We start from the raw sequence: 23818 nt of genomic DNA on the forward strand, positions 1-23818 counted from the left end.
AAATGTAAGGAAAGTCTGGGGTAGGTTTTTATGAGTGTGTTTGCCCAGTTCTAAGAAAAAGAGACAGAAAAAGATGGCCTCCTTTCCTCTCCAGACCTTGGTGAGGCTAAATTGGATTGATGCCTGGAATGGCCACAGCCACTTTACCATCCTAAAAGCCAGCCTGAGGGCAGAGCCACCCACAGCAGTAATGAGGGAACAGACCTGGGCTGACACTGTTAGGCTGCCGACTCAACCTACTCCAGACCCAGCCCTGTTTCTGGACTTCATGTTTTAGAAAACATATTTTCTTACTGTTGAAGCTCAGTGGAGTAAGGTATTTTGCTACTTATAAGACTCTAAGAGTATTCTAATTCCCCTAGGTAAGTAGTATTATTTTTTTCAAGTAAGAAAATGGAATTTTCTTAAGGTTCTCTTGCCTAAGGTCACAGTTTCCAAGTATTGACTCAACATTTATTTCACATCAGTTTCCCAAAGGTCCTCTTCAACAGAACAGTATAGATGTTTCTGGAAATGTCTGTTCCTGGAAATTCTAGGAAAGAGAGCCATTAGGATGTAGTAAAAACAACACTGAATCTGAAAAGTTAGATTTGAAATTGTATTAATAACAGGACATCAAACATTGTAAAATGCGAGGAAAAATGTCAGCTTTTACAAGGTACTTGTAAGTCTGCAACAGTGAACAGCATATACGAAAACCTTGTGTCAACTCTGAAGTTAAGGGATAATTATTTCCACTATCGAACAAATACTACGTGTAGCAAAATGTTCTAAGTAAGCCACTCTGCATGTGAATTCAGCATCACTATTTCATGGTTATTTCTTTGTTAGATTAGGTTAGCAAAGGAATCATGGAGATAATCTTTCCAATGGATTTTCCATGGTTCTCCAAGTCACAGTCCACAGTATTTCCTTGGGTCATTCCAGTTAAGTCGTCATCTCAGAAACTCTGGCCTTTTTTTAGGATGTGAGTCTAGGCTTTTAGGTCACAGTTTTTCCCACACTGAAAGCTTGGTATGTGCCCAGCACCACTCTCTCATCCTGTGCTACATCCTCTAACAGCCCCAAACATCTAACCAGCTCCTGTGACAGACACCATCACCGCTCTCTCTAACTTATATTTAACCTTACATTGAACAGCTAGGATGAAAAGCTGCAACCTCTTAATGACTAAAAGCTAAACTCAGTTCAATTACGTTAAGGTCAAAAGGGCATTTTTCATGCCTTAACTGGGATTAAAGAAATTTAAGTATAAAAAAATAGCATGGTTTTGGCCATCCACAAGAGCTTCAATGGACAAAAATAACTAAGGAAGTGACAATGAAAAACATCAAATGTCAGAGAACTACTCTTTTTTTATACTTAAATCAGCAGGATGTGTTCATTCAAACCACTCGGCCCCTGTCCCAGATAAGATTTAACAGCCAAAGTATGTTCTAACAGAAGAAAAATATATATATATATATTCTAACAACATATCGCAACTCAGCAAACTTAAAAAAAATCTAAACCATAAACTTTTTTCTTATTTCCTATCTTTGCATTCCAAACCCCCAAGTAAAGCTCTCAGAAAATAGACTTGCCTAGATGTAAAATGGTGCCTTGCTACAATGCCCGTAGCAGATACAGTGCTCAGAGAAAGGCAAGACTTTCTCCCTCTGATATGGAGAACATGGAACTCATTAAAGACGGTAAAATGGGGAACTGCAAGAAAGAGCTGGATGAGCCACTGAAATCACAACTGCTTGGGGCTCTTGTACTACTGAGTTAAAAGTTCTTCTCCTTAAATTTTCTGTGGTCAGTACATCACTGTCTCTGCAAGCCAAAAGAAAATGACTCAGGACATGGAAAATGTCCATGGAAAGAGGCCTGAGGGACTAACTACCTGCCATGACATCCCACTCCTTATCCCAACACCAGCGTTTGACAAGTAAAAACCCAGAGAGGATGATGGCTCAGAAAAAGTCAGTTGAAATATCCCTTTGAGACCCATGACTCAGGACATACATAATTCTGACTAAATCTGGCAGGATGTCTAATAACCTCAGGGACACCCTCTTGTGTCAGCTGCTTGACAATGTGCTTTTCACTTCTCAGCTCTAACAGAAAGGGAGGTTCGGACCATGCCAACCCACCAACACAAATGAGTGTGTTTGCAGCACTGTGGGAGTTGATCAAAACATTAAGAAATACCAAAGAAGCTTTACAAGTGTGAGGGTGTGAAAAAACACCTATTTAAAAAGGGTGGGGGAACTTCTTAGCAACCCTTAGGACAAATGGCAAATGGGTATATGGATATACATGAGTAATGGCAGGTTAAGGATAGGTAATCTATGGTGAAAGTGACATTCTTTCAATACTAAATAAGTCCGTGAGTGACACTCACAAGATCAACTCCTAGGGATCCTCCCATTAAAAGGCTTTGAGCTCTAACAGCCTTCCTTCCCTGTTCTTACTAGAAAATTAACGGACAGCTTAAAATGAAACCATAAAAATTCTGACATCTTCAATTTCACCTGAAGACCTTGAACACAAAGCTCTTTTGAGATAAAGTTAATAGTCCTCAGCTAAATGGAGCCAGAATCTGGAACTATAGAAAGTTAAAACAAAAACACAACCAGAAAAAAAAACAAAAACAAAAAACCCCCACTCTGTTCCTTTAACTGAACTTTATGTCACCTTGAAAGTTCTTGGTAGTCTAAACTGTTTGATTTTCAAATGGGGAAACACTTTTATTTCTGTGCATGATACACACTAACTTCACAGAAGATGTTTTCTATTTGAATTCACTGACCATGAAAATTAGGCTTTTAAAGATTAGATTTTATTAACACTACTGTATCAAAGATTTATACCGGCACAATGCTTCCAAATATCAGATTCTAATTGTTCTACAAGTAAGAATTATTTTAAAGTGTACATCTTCTGGTAACAGTAAGGCTGCATAGGTACATTCCTCTTTTGTAACAGCAGGAAAAAAAAAAAAACCTGGGTTAAAAGAAACTGTAAAACTTTCTGGATTATACTAAAAATTTATAATACAAATTTAAAAGTCCAAACCAAAACTTTCCATAAGGATCTAGGAAATCATTGCCCCCAACTTTTCCTCCTTGGTTATAACCCATTATCTCAGTTTCAGTCCCTGGTTAAACTCCTAAAGTGATAGAAGATTTTGTAAAGTTAAGATTTCTGTTTTACAACTTAAAATGTTGTATGGCTATCATTGTGGAGCTCCTGATTTAAGTCAACCCCCTTTTATCTATCTATCTATCTATCTATCTATCTATCTATCTATCTATCATCTATCTATCTAGATATATAAATAGAATTATATATTAATAATTCGAGTGGGGCTTGAACTCACGAACCGTGAGATCATGACCTGAGCCAAAGTCAGACACTCAACCGACTGAGCCACCCAGGCTCCCCAAGAAATTAAAGGTTTTAAATATTCTTGCAGCTACATGTGACTTACTCCCTTCTGCTCCTTCACCCCCACTGGTATCCATTACACTGAACTGGGAAGTTATGATGTGCATTCATGCATGTATACTTTTATTAGATGTGTATAATTGTTTTTAAAGCTTCCATAAATGATACTGTCGTCCATGTATCATTCTGCCATTTGTTCATTTTGCTCAACTTTTTTTTTGCTCATTTTTTTTTTGCATGTCCTAAGTTTATACAGAGGAACTTCAAGAATTTCTCTAGAGTGTATAACTAGAGATAGATCTGCTGTATCCAGGGTAGGCTAGCTGTCAACTTTCCTTGATAATACCAAAATCTCTAAGTGGTCATAAAAATTTCTACCACAACCAGGAGAGACTCCCATTCTTCTAACATCCTTGACAACCCTTGATATTGTCACACTTAACTATTTCTTTATAAATCTAGTAATTTCTAATGGTGTACTAGACATTTCGGATGATATGTTGTACAGTTTGGATTCTGTTATATTCCTCTTAAGAATATTCAGTCTTGTTATAACAGGCAAATAAATTCTTGGTAGTTTACCTTGATCAAGTGGAAGCTTCGTTTTAGGTTTTATTAGGGTGGCTCTATCTTGGATTTGCTCTTAATTTTTAGTGTACTTCCTTAGTCTTGAGATGTAGTTTTTTTATTGCTAAGGCTTGGCCTTTTTGGAGTTTCAGTGGAAAGCTTGGACTGTTTATGAAGCCCCTCTAACTTCAGGTTCAAAATCCAAAGTCTATCTCTATTGCATTAGGCAGCTGCTGAAATTTCTGTCCAGCTCTTTAAGACTTCTAGCAGAAGGGGCCTGGGTGGCTCAGGTGGTTAAGCATCTGACTTCAGCTAAATGTCCGACTTCAGTTCAGGTCATGATCTCACGGTTCACGAGTTCGAGCCCCACGTTGGGCTCTGTGCTGACAGCTCAGGGCCTGGAGCCTGCCTCAGATTCTGTGTCTCCCTCTCTCTCTGCCCCTCCCCAACTCTGTCTGTCTGTCTCTCTCTCTCTCTCAAAAATAAATAAACATTAAAAAAATTAAAAAAAAAAAAAAAAGACTTCTAGCTGCCATTTTCCACATGGCCTTCTTTGAGTTTTACCTCACACATGCACGTGTCAGGGATCAGCTGAGAATGGAACTGAAGTTTGTATAAAGATTTTGGGGCTTTCTCTCTGTGGCATTTAAGGGGTATCTCACTCAATATCCAGGCACTCTGGCAGCCTCAAACTGACTCCTCTGGTCATTAAGAGTGTGATCTTCTTCTTGAGTTCTATCTGTCCTGGGCCCTGCAGATCAGGGAATGCCCCCAAGGGAAAAAATCATTTAAATATGGATCTTACCCAATGTGGTACCCTTTATCCAAGAATCAAAACCTCTCCAGTTTCTGACTCCTTTTAGTCACTCTCCAGTACTTTCAAACTTTTTTCCTTCTTATTTTCCAATGTTTATAATTGTTATTGGCAGGAGTACCAGTGCAACAGAACCCACTCTGCCATTTCCAGAAGCCAAAGCCTTGATGAGCAGAAGCAAATTTCGATGCACTCGCATTTCCCAATCTTTTCTTTTTATGATTAATGGTATTTTCAAGCTTCATTTAAGAAATTCTTTCCTAACCCAATGTCATCAATCCGGCTTGTGTATTTTATTCTAAAAGTATTTTTCTAAAGTATTTAAAAATATTTTGGTCTTTAATTTACTTGGATTCTATTTCTTGTGCATGACTTAAAGTAGAAATCCAATTTTATTTTATTTTTACAAGCAGATGAACAAGTGTTCCCTGCACCATTTTTGAAGAGTCCACCATTTCCACTCTGGTTCATGAAGTTTGCTGTCATAAATCTAGGCTCGTACATATCTTAGCTTGTTCCGGGCTCTCTCTTCTGTTTCAGTGTTTGTCCACGTCTACACTCATACTGCGATATCTTAATTATTACATCTTTATAGTAGGTCTTGCTATCTGGTAGAGCAAGTCTTTCCACTTTGTTCTCCAATATTGCTTTGCTTATTCTCGGCCCTTTATTTTTTTCAAATAAATCTTAGAATCAATTTGCCAAATCCCAGTAAAGCCCTGCTCGGGAGGGTTAACATCTTTAAAATGTCAATTCTTCACACCCACAAATTTTGTATATTTTTTCATTCATTGTAGTATTCTTTCATGTCTTTCTATAAACTTTTATAAATCTTCTACAAAATGATGCTTATTATACTGCATATTAAAATATCTTCATAAAATTTTATTTTCTCAAATTATCTTCTCATCCAGTTTACCCCAATTTATTCTACCATATTAAATGAATTTCATCAAAAGTCTTCACTGAAGCTATAAATTCTACACTTTACTTCATAATATACAATCTAAAGGATAACACCCTCATTTGCAAACCATTTTTTTCATGTCATGGATTTATCAAGTAATTACTTTATCCTATATACTTACCAAGAAGCTCCATAGTCTCTACTTTCAGTGTCCAGGAAATTAGAGTCCAAAAACATATCTTTGTAGATTCGGCCCACTAGGCAATACATATCTGAAGCAACTTGCCCTTCACTTTGCACCAGGGGAATCATAATATCAAGAGCTTTTGCTCTGTCTCCAGGGAGATTTCTCCTATGGTAGGGAAAGAAAACATCACTGTTTCAATATAGATTATAGGAGCAATGCAGGGTAATTACATTTTTAAAATTCTATTTGATGTATTGGTTCACAATAGTGAAGTTTGGCAGGATAAAAGCAACAAGGAGATTTTGAGAGTCACCTGTAAACCTCTGTCCTAAGTCTTTTTGTCTTTTTCATCCTATCACACGTCTACTGGGTCACTTCTGTGCTCCTTTCCGGATCCTGGCGATGGATTTGCACTTACTTATCCAGAGTCCCTCTAATTTCGTAGAACATACATTTATGATCCACAGGTTCAAGGGTGTGGAGTGAGATTAGGAATGGTCTGTGCCCTTAAAAGGGACAGTCAAGTAATCCAAACCCAGCCCAAACCCTGACTCTAGGTTTCAACGGCTTTTGCTCCAAAACACTGTGCAAACTCATTCACAGACAACACCAACAAACTGACTTTAACCCAAGAGTTGCCTGATGTCTTTGTATCACCAGTTGATCATCTAAGGAAGATGTTTATGTAGCTTATTTCAAAATAGCAAGTGTATGGGGCATCTGGGGAACTCAGTCACTTAAGCCTCTGACTCTCCATTTTGGCTTAAGTCATGATCTCACAGTTCGTGAGATCAAGCCTTGCGTGGCGCTCTGTGCTGACAGTGTGCAGTCTGCTTGGGATTCCGCTCTCTCTGTCTCTCTGCCCCTCCCCCACTTGTGTGCATATACGCTCTCTCTCTCTCTCTCACTCTGTCTCCCAAAATAAATAAGTAAACATTAAAAAAATAAAATAGCAAGTATGTGCAGACTATTCTCAAAAACCAGATAAAAATCCTCTTAAAAATTATTCTTGGACCTTGAAAACATTATGCTAAGTAAAAGAAGCTAGTTACAAAAGATTACAAATAATATAATTCCATTTACATGAAATGTTCAGAATAGGCAAATCTGGAGACTAAAAGTGGATTAGTGATTGCCTAGGTCTGGGAGATTTTCAGGGGGAAAGGGAGAGTGACTGCTAATGGGTAGGGGGTTTCTTTGGGGGGACGTAAAAAAATCATAAAATTTATTGTGTTGATGGTCATACAATTCTGTTACTATATTAAAAACCACTGAATTGTACACCTGAAAGAGGTCAATTGTATGATACATGAATTATCTTTCAATAAAGCTGCTATAAAAAAGTTATTTCTATTCTCCATTATGACTTTAAATAGATCTGTCTATGAATTTCTTTTTTTTTTACTTTGTCCTAAATACCTTGAGTTTATAATAACACTTCAAAAAATATGCTTATCAATTCATTATATTGTATTTTAGGAAAGGCAAAATTAAAACACAAATGAAGAAAAATATAAGAGGCTCTTATGGAGTCCCATTTTTCATTTAAAAATAGAACATATTCCATTCCATCTTTCAAAAAAGATTCATTTGAGAGCCAGCTGGAGCTGGTAATCTCTGGAGGTCTCATCTCACTCACTCTGTCAAAGCCAAAGAAATAGATGTTTAATAAATGGGGAAATGAAATCTACTTTCATTCCACATTTACTGATAAAGATAGCAAGTTCTACAGTTTGGGCAGATAAAGAAAGAAAGGAACTATCTGTGGCTAAATAGCATGCAGACATTTTTCTCTGTAGACAGAGACAGGAGAATCCAGTGATGAAGAACACAGACATCAGAATCACTAGATCTCGGTTTGAGCCTCGGTTTATGCTTGTTAACTATGGGCCATTCAACTCTTCCCAGCTTCAGTTTCCTCATCTATAAAATAAGCCTTAAGTGACACATGACAAGTGCTCTGGAGATGTAATGTCCCTCCTTTTTCTTTTTCTCATTCTCTTCAGTTGTAGTAACCACATGTATATTCAACTTGCTATCATGGAAGAGAACAGCACAACTAACAGGCTTTGGACAGTTCAGTGCGTTGGGCTTCTCCGTGGCCAGAGCATGGATGGCCTCCCTGGTAACTGTAGAAAGTGGCACTGAGGTGTGTGCCACGATGTGGACAGAAGGCACAGAGGCAGGACTGGAAGTAGGAGTGTTCACGCTGTGTTAGCGGACTCATGGATACATGTCCTAAAATGTGGTCAATGGAGTTTTGATAATAATTGTGTTCAAAGCAGTGAAAACGAAAATATTCTTTGGTTAGCAATATGTTGACCTAGACATAAATGCCCTTACCCTAACCTAGTAAATTTTTTTTTCAATATATGAAATTTATTGTCAAATTGGTTTCCATACAACACCCAGTGCTCATCCCAAAAGGTGCCCTCCTCAATACCCATCGCCCACCCTCCCCTCCCTCCCACCCCCCCATCAGCTCTCAGTTTGTTCTCAGTTTTTAAGAGTCTCTTATGCTTTGGCTCTCTCCCACTCTAACCTCTTTTTTTTTTCCCCTTCCCCTCCCCCATGGGTTTCTGTTAAGTTTCTCAGGATCCACATAAGAGTGAGAACATATGGTATCTGTCTTTCTCTGTGTGACTTATTTCACTTAGCACAACACTCTCCAGTTCATCCACGTGGCTACAAAAGGCCATATTTCATTCTTTCTCATTGCCAAGTAGTATCCCATTGTATGTATAAACCACATCTTTATCCATTCATCAGTTGATGGACATTTAGGCTCTTTCCATAATTTGGCTATTGTTGAAAGTGCTGCTATGAACATTGGGGTACAAGTGCCCCTATGCATCAGCACTCCTGTATCCCTTGGGTAAATTCCTAGCAGTGCTATTGCTGGGTATTGCTAGGGTACTAACCTAGTAAATTTTTAAGTGAATAACCATGTGGTGTTGAGGATATCTGCCTAAGAATAATAACATCATGTTCATGCAATTGAAAAAGATTCTGACCAAGTATAAATAGTAAATACAAACTCTGACAGAGAAGAAAAAGAATTTTAAGAATTCACATATACAAACTGTGAGGGACAAAAAAATTAAAAATCAAAATGCATATGCTTCTTACACTTCATACGGTTGAAGTAGAAACATTAATATTACATTCTAATAGGGAGTGGCTGCAATGCTGTGGTGAAAACATACCCTAGGAAGAATACGCAGGTTATAAAACAGGATGTTAGCACTTTGTGGACAGAAAGGTTTTTTTCTTACCTATTCAGTGCAAATGCATAATGAAACTTCACATGGTGATGGGAAGCCAAATCAAAGGTTGGCAGCTTTTCTAACGTCTCTACCAGCTTCACAATAGAATCATAGTCCTTTAAACAAGAGGAGAGTAACACAGAATTCAACTATTAGGAGAAAGTTCTGACAATGAAATGCTTTTTGACAATGAGATATGTGAATCCGAGAAGGGTGTTAAAAAGAAAACTAAAATCCAGAGGAATCTGGAATCAAGAACCAAAAAGAATCTAGAACCATAAAGAAACTTTTTTTTCTTAAATAAGAAATTTGATTATATAGATAAAAACATTAAAATACAGTTACCACATCTGACGCCCCCCCTCCCCAAACAATAAATCATCTAGAATGACAATACTATACTGTCTAACTATGGATGGCTTACTTCTCCATGGAGCCAGATTCCTGGTATACAGTGTCTCATCAATTACTTTCAAAGAAATAATTTTTTTTTTTTAGAAATAATTTTCAAAACATCCAGGACATGGAGCAACTGACTGAGCTTCTGTCACATGTAACAAGATGATATTGTGTCAAGCTATCCTAGTCTTGGGACCCTAAGTACCACACCTCTACATGTATGTGAATCTCTGTTGTCTTCATGAAGCTTTACTTGGGCCTGAAAGCCTAGGAATAAGAAACCAGAAGTCACTTGCATTTTACTATAAAAAATCTAATAGCAAATCCCCAACTCCGAGAGGATTTCATTCTATGTACCATATTAAAAAATTATAAGACCTATCAATAAAACTAAATGGTATGTTGGTGTGTTTTACATGATATATTTTAAAGGTTATTTTAATAATTAATCAGTTGCATATGTCTTGCTTCCAGCTAGTCAGATCTAGCACTATTAATTTTAAGCCACATGATTTCAAGGAGTAAGAGATATCACCAGAAAGCCCCCCACATGTCTGCTTTTGCTAAAACAAAGTTTTCACAATATTGGCTGATGGGTGTGTCTGAATAGATCGTCCACAGATTAGCTATGCACGCAAACTTTTCTTTTTGTTCTTCTGGAGGAAAAAGACCTTTACCATACAAGTACCTCATTACACATCCCACAGACAGGAAACTCATAGGAGTTTTTTTTTTACTTATCATAGATTCTCAGGATGGAAGCTTAGAAAAATCAACAAAAAATTACATGTAGTGACATGAATAACCTCTTAGCTCACTGAAATCCGATGTTAACTCTCCCTTATTCCTCCAACAGGCTACATGATGAAGATTTTACTTTAAGCATCTTCTCACCTGGATATCTCTGTAGGAAAGTAACAGGTTTATGACAATATCTGCTGTCAAGACTTCAATATTATCTACTCGCTGCCGAATTCTTGCCAATTCAGCTGCCAATTCTTTACCAGTGTATAAATTACGAGCTTTCCTGATATCATTGAGTATAGATTCCCGGAAATACTGGCTGGTGGGAAAACACACATTTCAAAGAGTTAATACGAGAAAGGATTTCAATTAAAAGCAATGATTGTATAAGGAAACAAAATTTGCAGCACTGGTAGCTTTTAGTTCACAAGGTACGCAGAATGAACACCTCAGAGATTGCGCATTATTAAGAATCTGGGAGTCCTTTATTCCTTTTAGCTTTGCTTCAGAAAAAATTAGGTAAAGATACTGCATTTTAACGAATTTTCCAAGAACCTGACATGTACCTCTAGAAATGTCAAAACGTTTTCATTTTACCGTTTGGAATAGGAATTGTTCCAAATAAGTCAGGCGTGCCTAAGATTTGGTCATAATACGGCGTTTACTTTCTGACTCAGCATCATCATTTATTAACATAAGTGATTGTTCTTAACTAAAATATAATAATGCTGCCAGCAATTTTGGCAGAGTTCTTGCTCTTATACGAAAAGTTCCCGGGACGTTTATTCTGATGGTGTTTCTATACTTACTTTGAATATATATCTCTACCATTACTATAATGTAGTTAGCAGTCTTTTTTTTCTTCCTTTCTGATCTCCAGTTGTTCTGTGAATAAAGTGAACTATGTGGCATCTATTTTTACCTACTTGGAGGATACCATACTTTTATGTTCCCGGTTCTTGGCTGTGTGCCATCTCTAAGAAACCTCTGATAAGATGCACAGCACTCCATTATCATCATCAGGCGGCATTGTTCCACCTTACCTGGAACTTGCTTGTGCCACCTTCAGAAGTTGAATGAAACGGTCCACAAGAGGTAAGCAAATGGGTCCAAGAAGCAGCTCGAAGTTCGGTTGCATGAGCTCTGTCAACCCCTTCATGAAGCTGCTATCGCAGCAGTAGACTTTATTATGCGGAGTGATCATGTAAGGAACGAATGTGTAGTTCCCAGTGCACATCTGTGGAAAGAGGAGAGGCCTGGAGGTGGTGAGGTGGCCTGGAGACCCCACACTCAGGAAATCCCAAGAGCAGTGAGTCATTTTCAACAGTAATCCTGAATATGAAGCGAAACAGCAAACCTCATTTCTTATTTATGACCTATGAAAATGGAAATTCCCTCCAATTTCTTTAATTGCTTACTTTAAATAATTAGGGCTTACAGATGATGCAAAAAAAAAAAAAAAAAAAAACAACACCTCACAAAAAAACAGTATGGCACAGCTTCCATCAATCAGTTAAATATTTATTCACCATGTCTCATGGCTAAGGCATTTGTGATATATGCTGCAGGAAAAATAGAGTAGTTTAAAACACAGCCTTCAGCCTCTGGGGAGCTTAAAATTTAATCACAGAGACATAGTGTAAATACACGACAAGAATAAGAGCTAACATTAAGGGCTGCCCACCTGACAGGCTAGGCTGTTGAGTGATGTCAGAACAAAGCTGCTCCCTCCAGTCTGCTCGGTCACAGTCACGGCTCCGTTAGCCTCTCTGTTACTACAACTAGAGACCCAGAAGTTTTCCTTGACACTTCCATTTCCTTCACCACCCATATCCTATCAGAGTCCAGTCTACTCTGCCTCCAGAATGGATCTCATATTTGTCCATTTCCCTCCATCTTCTCTGCCTGCGTGGCAGGTCATGTGACCAACATACCTGGCCTGAGCCATTGTCACTGGCTTTTAGGTGGTCTCCCTGCTTTCACTCTCGTCCTCCAATCTCTTGTCTACCCAGCCATCAAAGTGATCTTTTAACAACCTGTATCAGATCACTTCCCTCACTGCGAAAGGCAGTGGGATGAGGATAAGGCATGTCCTTGTGGCCTACAGGGGCCTGATGATACAAATCCTGCTTCTCTCTCTGGCCTCAGCCCATGCCACTCTCCACTCAGTCATCCCGACCTTCTATTGATTCCCAATGATGTCAAGTGAGGGAACACTAGCACGAACAAAAGTAGAATAAAGGAGAAATTGGACTGGACACCCCTCAGTAAGCAAGTCTGACCAGATCTTAGAGCTCAGAGAAGGGAGAGAATGCAGAGCTAAGGGTTTTAAACTGTCTGTGCTGGGCAGGGGGAATCATGGACAGATTCAGAGCAAGAAAGAAAACATAATCACAGTCTTAAATGGGGCTACCTAAAAAGAGTGGTATCATTAACAACAACATCAATCAGACTGAATTATTTATGAATATATTATAGTCAGGGGTTATATAGATCAGGTAATAAATCACAAACAGAACCTGACTTCCAGGTAATATGTGAGAGGCACTTCAAGAGTTTGGTATCTGATTTGGGGTGGGAAGGGTGAAATGTTCACTATGAGGAAGGCTATGATTTCAGGGGAGCTGAACCCCTAAAGTGAGAATGTCCAGAAGATAGTTGGAAATACATGATTGGAATGTCCAAGAGTTTCCAACAAAAGTACAGACCTGGGAAGTATTTGGTGTGGTTCAATCTAAGGCAACATGAGAGACCTCTAAGAGAAAAGCCACAGACAGAGAAAAAGAAAAAGGCAGAGAAAAGAGAAGTAGAATGAGCTATGTGGGAAACCCCATCACCGTTCTAGGGAGCACAGAGAGCCCAGATTGCCAGAGCCTGGCCATTTCAGTATTACGGGGAACAACACATCACTTCTCTTACCCTTACAACTAAACAAACGAGAGCAAACAATGACTCACCACTTGCACATGCCAAGAGAGGTCATACACGCTCCCAACAACCCACTGAAGAAGGTGCTATCATCCCTGTTTTATAGGAGGATTCAGATTAGGCTTGTGGAGGTCATGCAGCTGGTCTGTGATGTGTTTGGGACTCTAGCCTAGAGACTTCTCTGGAGGTTATGCCATAATCGTTAGAGGGTTCTGCATCCTCCTGAGTGGCCCCTGCATGCTGACGCACCAATGCTTTGCCTCAGGTCACTTTCATGGAACCCTGAATGAGCCAAGCCATAGCTTCACAGCAAACAGATGAGAAGTGACAAATGCTCTTCCAGCCAGACTGAATTCTTTATGAACATATTCTTTGAGGCACCTGTTGTACGTCTGGTAGTGTTGAGCTGAAACAGGACCTGACTTCCACTTAAAGTATGAGAAGAACTTCCAGAGGTGGAGATTTGATTTTTAAATTAAGTTCATTAAATTGTTCCTTTCTTAAGTTCTCCTTCACGGAACAATAATTTGGAAGACTAGTCAGGAAGAAGAAAAATAAACATATCCTGTTTCTAAAATGTTTCTGAGTGGCACCTGGGTGGCTCAGTCGGTTAAGCATCTGACTTCGGCTCAGGTCATGATCTCATGATTTGTGGGTTCGAGCCCCACGTCGGGCTCTGTGCTGAAAGCTCAGAGCCCGCAGCCGGCTTTGGAATCTGCTTCTCCCTATCTCTCTGCCCCTCCCTTGCTCATGCTTTGTCTCAAAAATAAATAAAACATTAAAAAATTTTTTTAAATGTTTCTGAGATCCTACAGCATATCCACCAACGTAAGCCTTTTCACCAGATCCACTGCCTAAGCAGAAAAGAAAGGCGAGTGTACCAAGAGGTTGCTCCCCAAGGTTTCTAGAGCTGTAACTATGAGTGGGTTATAAAAGGGCAACAGAATCAAATATTCCTGTTTTAGATAAGTTCTATAACTCAAAATTTAAAAAGAAATGCTCTGAATCTTCCAAGTCAAAAATTAGAATAGATGAAAAGCCAGTAAGCCAGAAAAACACTGTTAGCATTTCAAAATATTCTGCTGCTGCTGCTGCACCAAGTTCTGTATCCTCAGAAGCCTTAATACCACGTGTATTTGTGTACAAGACATGAAACAGCATACAGAACTATTGAAACACTGGGCACTGGGGAATAAAGCGTCTGCGTAAAACAATCCTGGGAGAGGATGACTCTCAGACATCTGGGTGTGCATCACCACTGCAGGGGTGAAGAAAGTAAAAAGAGAGTCTTGCAAACAGCAGAGAAAAATGTACTCCTGCGACTGTCTTCTTCAAACCCCGTGGAGTAAGGCTTCAGAATCCTTGTTGAAAATAACCAGCACGCCAAGGTTTTCCTAAGTTCCTGGCCTCACTGCACTTTCTGGAGTCTCTTCCCTATGTTTCGAAGGCAATAAATACATATTTTTTTCATTCCCCATTGTTGGTGTCCAAACGAAGTGGAGGGTGAGAAGCTGCAGGAGGCACATAGATGCTACCAGGCCTGAACTAAGACACAGCGCAGTGAGCCTGCAGTGGGGGCAAAGTGTGAGGTTTGGTTGTAACACTGTTTCTTTAAAAGATACCAACCAACTGCAGAGAAAAGCACTTTTTTTTTTTCAAAATGATGAAAACTAATAATATGGGAATATTTTTTTCCCCGGGATGGCTCACTTAAAACTTAGAAACGTTATCGTTGCAATTTCTGTTTACAGATTGCTATTTCACCCAGAGTTTCAAATAACTGATAATCCAAAGCAAATTAAAAAAGAAAACACTATGTGATCAAGAACAGACATCTCAGGCACAACAACTGCCTTATTAATAAGGTACCAATTCTAAAATATTTAGACCTGCTTCTTGAAAAAGAAAGACCACATTTCCTTAAACTTCAAAGCACTAAGGCATGATCATAAAATGACAACAGCAATTTCTCTGTCCCGTGCCTGTGCTCAGGGCTATAAAAACCTGCAGTTCAAAATCTAGTCCTATTCTATTATCTTCACTTAAAAAAAACCATACTGATTCTGTTTTTCAATTTTTGAAAGCTGCATAAAGGTGAACCGAAGCATTCAAACATATCAAAATATATGCTCAAAATACTCGACTTTTGATAAGGACACCCAGTAGCTGAAACCCCGCTGCTTACTCAGGTCAACAGGTGACCAGATCATAACGTGCAATATTCCAGTCACCTTGCAAGCCTGCTTCTCCACATGTCTGACCCATCAGTGGGCGTGGTTAGCAATTTCCTACCATTTAGGTCTTTGTAAATGCTACCTCCTCTGAAAGACCTCTCTGACCACTTGATACACGGCCACCCACTCTTCACATTGCCTTGCATTAATTTTCTTTCCTTTCTTTCTTTTCTTAAAATTCTTATGCTTATTTGTTTTATTTTGAGAGAGACAGAGACAGCATGAGTTGGGGAGGGGCACAGAGAGAGGAATACAGAGAATCTCAAGCAGGCTCCATGCTGCCAGCATAGAGCCTGATGCAGGGCTTGAACACACGAAGTTGAAAGATGATGATCTGAGTGGAAACCGAAAGTCGGACGCTTAACCGACTGAGCCACCCAGGCGCCCCTCCCTACGTTAATTTTCTAATTTGTGTCTTTGCTTATTTGTGTCCTGACCTTCTCCCCCAGCTAGACTCTGGCACTTGTCATTTGCTGTCTCACGGAGCAGTTTTGAATCTGCTTGCTTCCACTTTCAGTCTCCACAGTGAATCCCCGTGGCACGAGGCTCAAAGCCTGGCACACAATACATGATCAATATTTGTTTAATAAAACTGCTCTGCTAAACAGATGCCTGAAGCAATAATTGCTCATTTCCTGTCCAGATGTGAAGAATAAAAGTGCATAATGACATTATGTTGCAATGAGCCTCTGACTTGGTGCAATCTTAACAGTAAGTTTTAAACTTTCAGATGGAAGGACAAACTACCACTTGTACTTTTAATCTTATCATCTTAAATCACGTGCAGATCTTTATGTAGGGTATTATTTCCAATCTAATTTGTAGAGATACATTCTTTAAGGTTTTTAAATGCTGGCTTATTTTCTAAATGAAAAATACAACCACTAGCCTATCAAGGCTGATTCCCTAATATATATAAATTTTCTTCATGCACTTTTAAAATTTGAAATTTACTTTTATCACTTTTTAACTCTTGTTTAGTACTGCGTGGAAAGTAGGAATTCTGTAGTGTGGTCTCAAAGGCAGGCTAGACTCAGGAACTTGAATCAACCTGTATAGATAAACAGATAATAGATTGACATGTATCTATGTATGTAGGTGTGTGTATATATATATATGTATATCTGTACTTATAATTTGTGTTATATAATTTATACACAGATACAGACATCTATATATGTGTATATATAAACATATGTAGACACATAGACACATATATGTACTCGTGCGTATATATGCTAGAAAACTGGATATACTATGGAAACATTTTTTTCCCCAAAATATAAGTATATATGCTAAAAAAAAAAAACAGGCATTAGGGTACCTGGGTGACTCAGTTAAGCCTCTGGCTCTTGATCTCAGCTGGGGCCACGATTTCACGGTTTGTGGGATCGAGCCCCACGTCAGGCTCTGTGCTGACAAAGCAGAGCCTGCTTGGGATTCTCTCTTTCTCTCTCTCTCTCTGCCCCTTCCCTGTGCTTATATGCATGTGCACACTCTCTCTCTCTCAAATAAATAAACTTAAACAAAACAAAAACAAACGGGTGTCAGCATCATCTCCCACCATTTATAAATTTTCACTGTAAAGAAATATTTAGATAAAATAACCATATTTATATTGATACCTCAGAAACTCTAAAGAGGAAAAACAGAGATAGAAGTTAATAATTTGTGGAGATTAAAAAAAACAACCAGAGATTAGTTGATAGAACAGAAATGATAAAAAATTTCTGGAAGAGTTAGGGAAAATACTCACAGTATTCTTCTGGCAAATGATTTCCTAAAAAATAAGAAAAGAAAAAAATAAAGCAGATGTTAATACAAAATTAATTTGATAATTAACTATTTGATGTATTTGTATTAACAATTTTATTAGCAATTAGAAATTTCAGGAAGTATACCATATGTTTCTGTATCTGAAAGACTTATAATCTGATGGAAACGAGAGAACACAAAGGTGTTGCCAATGGTTTAAAGGAAACAGTACAAATATGTAAAATCCAAAAACTGAATAATCTAAAAATCATTCTTGCAGAACACGTGTGAATTATCAGCCACGATCTCTCTGGGGAAAGGTTAAAAGGAGTTCACTTTCCCTATGTACAACCTCACTTACACCCTGGGAGGGGACCATGCAGATGCTGGCTCTTGGGAAATAAAGGGTATTGGCCACTTATCAGAGTGGCTAAACCCACATATAGATGAGGACATCTGACAATGAACAGTCACAGATACAACTTACATATTGTTCAATAAAAAGTGTAGTGCAAAAAATACACTGCAGGAGTGAGATCGTGTAAATAACGTAGCTATCCTGTGTCAGGTGCATAGAAAGCTGTTGATAATGCAAGCTCTCATGATCATTAGTTCCAGTTGTTTAAATGCCTAGAGACATGGAAGAGATAATCCAGAAAAGCCTATGGCATAAAGGCTTCACCGAGGTTGGGGAATCATGATTTAGAAAGAGAAATGGGACAGAATTTTGGAAATGATGGCATGTATGTTGTCATGGAAACAGAGAATGTGAGGCTTTTGTGGAGCCTCAAGGGTGGGTCCATCTGGCTAAGAAGAAGAGCCAGATCTGGTGAGGTAAGAAAGGAGCAGAGGAGCTATTCAAGTCCCAGCCGACCAGCTATCCTTCTTCATCCCAGGATCAACGTGGGGGCAAAGAGGGAACTGACAAGGATTTTGACTTAGAGCAGTACGTAAGATTTTTGAACGTTTAAGGATAACAGATGAGTAAATAAAAATCTACAAAGGAAGGAACTGTAGTGGGTAATTTTGAAAGCCATAAAGCTGTGTATATAAAATCTAAATAAGCCCTTCAATACTTCACAATCTTGTGGGTCAAAAAAGGGGGGGAGGACAAAGAGGACACGTACACATTTAAAAAGAAACATCACATGCCTGGGTGCACATGAGTGTATGTACACACATACTAGGTCTAAAGAGCAGTGCTACAGCAAGGGCTTACATTTCAAAGGGAAAGAAGATGTTCCTAAGATGTGAGGAAGTCTGGGAAGATCAGCAGAGAAGGTGGAACTCAAGATGAGTCAAAGAGGACAAGACAACTTTCAAAGGCAAAGCAGGAAGGTAGGGATCCAAGTTAGAGGACCAGGAACAGCAAAGACCTTTTTAGGGAATGACACAAATGATGACTGGGGGCTGGAGAAGACAGTTCATTTGAGGAAGTATAGAGAAGAGAGTTAAAGAGGTATTTGAAAAAGATCTTGAATTTGATCACTGGACTAAGAAGAAAAGTTCACTTTGGCATGTACCAATAATATTAGAAAGTTATTTGGGGCCTTACTAAAGAAGGCCTTGAATGCCACAATAAAGTGCTTTCTGAACAACTGGCAGTCAGCATGTTTTTTAAGGTGAGCGATATACATAAAGAAGTATCAGCATACATTGGGACACTGTAAGAGCAAAGGCTGGGCACAACACCAATGTCTACCAATTAGAATCTGGTTAAATAAATGATGGAAACTCCATATAATGGAATATAATGCCACTAAACAAAGAATGAGGAAGCTCTTCATAGAGAAGTTCTTGATAGGGAAAGATCTCCAAGATATACTGCTAAGTGAAAAAAAAAGCAAAGAACAGAATGGTGTTTATCCTATGCTCCTATTTATGTATAAAAGGGAGAAAAAGAAAATTCTAATTAGTACATTTGTAAAATCTCTCTAGCAGAATATACAAGAAACCAGTAATAGTGCTTGCCAATAAAAGAGGGAAGCTGGCTGGGTGGGGGTCAAAGATGAGAGAATGACTTTTCACTATATATCCTGTTGCACTTTTATTTATTTATTTATTTTAATGTTTATTTATTTTTGAAAGAGAGAGAGAGAGAGACAAAGCACAAGCAAGGGCAGGACAGAGAGAGACAGAGAGGATCCAAAGGAGGCTCCAGGCTCTGAGCTGTCAGCATAGAGCCCAACACGGGGCTTGAGCCCACGAACCTTGAGATCATGACCTGAGCCGAAGTCAGACACTTAACCGACTGAGCCACCCAGGTGCCCCAAATTGTGTTGCACTTTTAAATTTTTCTTTTTTTTTAAAACCTTTTCAGGCTTGCCAGGTCTTTTTTTTTTTTTTTTTTAATGTTTATTCATTTTTGAAAGACAGAGAGAGACAGAGTACAGCAGGGGTGGGGCGGAGAGAGAGGGGGAGCAGAAAATCAGAAGCAGGCTCCAGGCTCTGAGCTGTCAGCACAGAGCCCGACGCGGGGCCCGAACTCACAGACCACAAGATCATGACCTGAGCCGAAGTCAGACGCTCAACCGACTGAGCCACCCAGGCGTCCCTTAAATTTTTCTATCAGGTGAACATATTACCCAAGAATGACAAATACATAAAAGATAAGCCTTGTTAAAACTTGAAAAAAATACTAACGAGATGGTGATATTTAGTATTGGAGGGGAAAAAGCATTTAGGTGGCATTGCAAATGTACAGGGACATCAAAATAAGGGCTTGGATGATAGTGGTGCCCAAGGGATGGAAACCAAGAGACAGATGAGTGACACTGTGGAGGAAGGTGGAAAGTGGCTCTTCCCACAGGTGTTTCACAGGTAATTAGTGCATCCTTTTCCCTCTCTCTCTCTCTCTCTCTCACACACACATCTACACACACGAACATACACATGCACACACAATGGTTCATGAAAAAATAAGTCGAAAATTTTAAAAATGCCGAATAATCACAAAGTCAGGAACACAGTATGCAGAATTTTCCAAACTTGATTTATAGAGCATCTCTTCAGAGTAGCAAACCACACTCTTTTGAACACAGCTCTCTTGTGATAGTAATATCCCCTTCTCCTCCTTCTAAGTATCAAGGAATGCCCTTCTCTTCATCCTCTATCACACAGCATCCTCTGTGCATTGCGTAAGAAACCTGTTCTCTTTGAAGCTGCCCTTGACTGCCTTCAATGACACCAAACTTCCCAACAGTAGATGATGTTCTTAATTGCTGCCACTATTACCCCCGTATAGACCTCTAAGATAGCAATACATGTACTCATTGTAAATGTGTCATTATACGATTCTCCTATCCCATATCACAAGCAACCCGAATGGTTTGTTCATCTTTTACCCCACTAATTGCCTAGCAAATTGAATGGCATATAGTAGGTACTCAATAAAAGCATGAATAAGTTAATGAATGTATAAAATATTGGGCTATGAATCACAGTAGAAATGTGTAAGTCCTGGCTCCACTCTTGACTAGCCAGATGTCATTTCTCCTCCCTCTAATGTAACACACTAAGAGTTGGGTTGAGTGATTGCTGGTCTCTTCCAACTCTGTGTTCTATCATTTGCTTTTGGCTAAAGGCCTATCCAGTGAGCACTCTGTCCTTGTGCCACGGGAAGGAGAGACACCTTCACGCCCAGGACTGGAGCTACCCTACCGCCTCTCTCTTCTGGTGCACCAGACACAGAAATGGAAGTAGTGACGAGGGGAACAGTGAGCAGGCTGAAGGGTCCCTCTGCTTGTCACTACAGAAAATAGGCTGCTATTGGCTTAGAGCCAATATGCGACACCTTCCTGAAGAATGGCTCATTAATAACATGTCTTCTTTGCTTTCATTTCATTTTGCATTATAACAAATTATGAAACTGTATTAAGGTCATCCCCATGAAAAACCTCCCCATAAAATAATAAGTGTGCGTGATGCCTATTTTGAACCAGAGAGAGTCCAGAGTGCCATGATTTACAAATCCATGGTCAGTTATCAAGTAAGCAAGATGTTCGTGGGATGTCTAGAGGTAGCACTTACTATTAAAAGGGCACAGGGTCAATGTTTCTGGTTCCCTACTAAACTGTGAAACTACTTTGTATGGTCATATTTTCAAATGACTCTTTCCCTAACGTTTACTGAGTGTATAATTTATACCATTGGCTAAGTTGGGTGCTGTTTAAAAGTGCTGTGGGCGGGGCGCCTGGGTGGTTCAGTCGGTTGAGCGCCGACTTCGGCTCAGGTCATGATCTCGCGGTCTGTGAGTTCGAGCCCCGCATCGGGCCCCTGTGCTGACAGCTCAGAGCCCAGAGCCTGTTTCAGATTCTGTGTCTCCCTCTCTCTGACCCTCCCCCATTCATGCTCTGTCTCTCTCTGTCTCAAAAATAAATAAACGTTAAAAAAATTTTTTTAAAAAAAATAACAGTGCTGTGGGCAACCTGGGTGGCTCATTCAGTTAAACGTCAGCTCTTGATTTTGGCTCGGGTCATGATCTATCTCACAGTTTGTGAGATCGAGCCCCAAGTCGGACTCTGTGCTGACAGCATGGAGCCTGCTTAGGATTCTCTTTTTCCCTCTCTCTGCCCCTCCCTCGCTCATGCACGCGTGCACACTTTTGCTCTCAAAACAAGTAAACATTTAAAAAATAAATAAATAAAAGTGCTGAAAAGAATCCAATAAAAAGTCACTGTTTAAAAAAATCATAGGATCTGGGGCGCCTGGGTGGCGCAGTCGGTTAAGCGTCCGACTTCAGCCAGGTCACGATCTCGCGGTCCGTGAGTTCGAGCCCCGCGTCAGGCTCTGGGCTGATGGCTCGGAGCCTGGAGCCTGTTTCCGATTCTGTGTCTCCCTCTCTCTCTGCCCCTCCCCCGTTCATGCTCTGTCTCTCTCTGTCCCAAAAATAAATAAAAAACGTTGAAAAAAAAAATTTAAAAAAAAAAAATCATAGGATCTGTTGAATTCTTATTAACTATTGTTTATGTTTTGCAAAGGCTAAATGGATATAAATTGTTCTCTTGAAGGAGACAGAGTTTACTCACAGTTTATGATGTAATGTTAAATGAGGCATCAACTCTAAAGAAGAAAAGTACTATGTGTGCATTGTAACTCAGTACAAATAAAGAGCAAACAAGACCTCACAAGGTAGCTACCTACTCAGGGAGACAAGTGAACGTTTAATCTGTACCGAACCCACTGAAGGAAAAAAAAGGAGGACATGAAATAAATTTAAGACACAACTGCTATGTTTCACATCACTGCATGGAAATTCCTCATCTAAACTGCTTAGAAATAAGATGGCAAAATAAACTCCAAATCCTTCCCAATGAAATGTTTTGAGGATGTATTACTTCCCTACAACTTCATACTTGTCTTAGGCTTTCTGGTTTGCACACCCCCTGGCTGTACCAGAAACACCCCAAATTGTTTTTTTTCCCATTTTCCAGTACCCTTTGATAACCAGATAGGGAAAGAAAACAGAAGAGACAATCTAGTCTGGGTCTCTTTGCAAGGGAAGACAAAGGCAACTTTTGATAGCTATTTGGGACAATACAACTTTGAAGAGGTCATTTTAAGGATAAATAAATGGAGCATCTCCAAAACTGGAAAGTGTGCCTAGAATTTAGGTAATCGCAGCCGGGGGAAGGAAGTGGGAGCAGCTGGTCTGGGGTTGCCAAGTTCAATTGATTCAGGCTGGGAAAAGCAGAACTAGCAAGCAGGACCTCAGCTTCCTGAAAGAAAAGGAGCAGGCTGGGAGTTCCTGGCTGGAGAGAATGTGGTCCCCAGCTGGTGACCTCTGGGTCTTCCCTTCTGATCCCGCTTCCTGTCCAAGGGGAAGTAGGCAAGGGTTCCACCCAAGTTGGGTAAAGGAGGGTTATTTCTTATACTCCCTAGCTCCATCCTCTTACCTAAGTTCAACACTTCAAAACACGACGAGACTAGGAAATATCAAATGGGCTGTTGTGAACATCCCGGGCCTCACCAAGAGGGTAGGATTCAACTTTACTCTTCAGCATGCTGCAAAAATAAAGCTGTACCAGCTCAGGAAGAACACTCCAACACAGGTGTCACAGAACTGGCCCATCTTTAAAGTTAGGAAACTAATTACGTTAGTGCTTCCATGTTAGGCTTGCATCAAAGCTCATGTTAAAAAAAAAAAAAAGCTCAACAATCTAACAAGAATCCAGAAAATCATATTTTTATAGGACATGAAATCTGTGCGCAGACTTAGAAATATACGTGATGATAAGTCAGACAAGATGGAGTTTGCCCTTCTCTGACACTTACTGTGTGTGCCTTTAAGTCACTGTATCTCTCTGGGTTTATTTCTCATCTGTAAAGAAAGTATCTTTCATCTGCCTAATCTATGTAGAAAGTACCGAACTTGTCTATCTTGGATTGTTTTTCAAGAATAATTGAAATAAGCTCATAAAAGTATGTTAAGCATTTTAAAGACATACATAGTTTGAGTATTAATATTATCAAAACAAACAACCCCAACTCAATTCCTATTTTACCAGATCTAGACATATTTTATACCTTACTGTTTTGTGAGCAGGGGTGAGAACATATCCTTCTCTTCACATGAACAGCTGTCGA

At 39.4% G+C, this 23818-nt stretch overlaps 1 protein-coding gene across 4 annotated transcripts in view; it reads right to left on the bottom strand.

The window, feature by feature from the left end:
* MAP3K5 (mitogen-activated protein kinase kinase kinase 5) overlaps window positions 1-23818 on the bottom strand; it is a 204324-nt gene that overhangs the window by 107623 nt on the left and 72883 nt on the right. For all 4 annotated transcript variants that reach the window (XM_042939914.1, XM_042939913.1, XM_042939915.1 and 1 more), the window contains exons 3-7: window positions 17235-17258; window positions 11360-11553; window positions 10467-10635; window positions 9183-9289; window positions 5902-6072 (exon numbers count right to left, since the gene is read on the bottom strand). In XM_042939914.1, the coding sequence (XP_042795848.1) occupies window positions 5902-6072; window positions 9183-9289; window positions 10467-10635; window positions 11360-11553; window positions 17235-17258 (665 nt within the window). The remainder of the gene's footprint in view (window positions 1-5901; window positions 6073-9182; window positions 9290-10466; window positions 10636-11359; window positions 11554-17234; window positions 17259-23818) is intronic.

This window comes from Panthera leo, chromosome B2, assembly GCF_018350215.1.
Source record: "Panthera leo isolate Ple1 chromosome B2, P.leo_Ple1_pat1.1, whole genome shotgun sequence".
NCBI lineage: Eukaryota > Metazoa > Chordata > Mammalia > Carnivora > Felidae > Panthera > Panthera leo.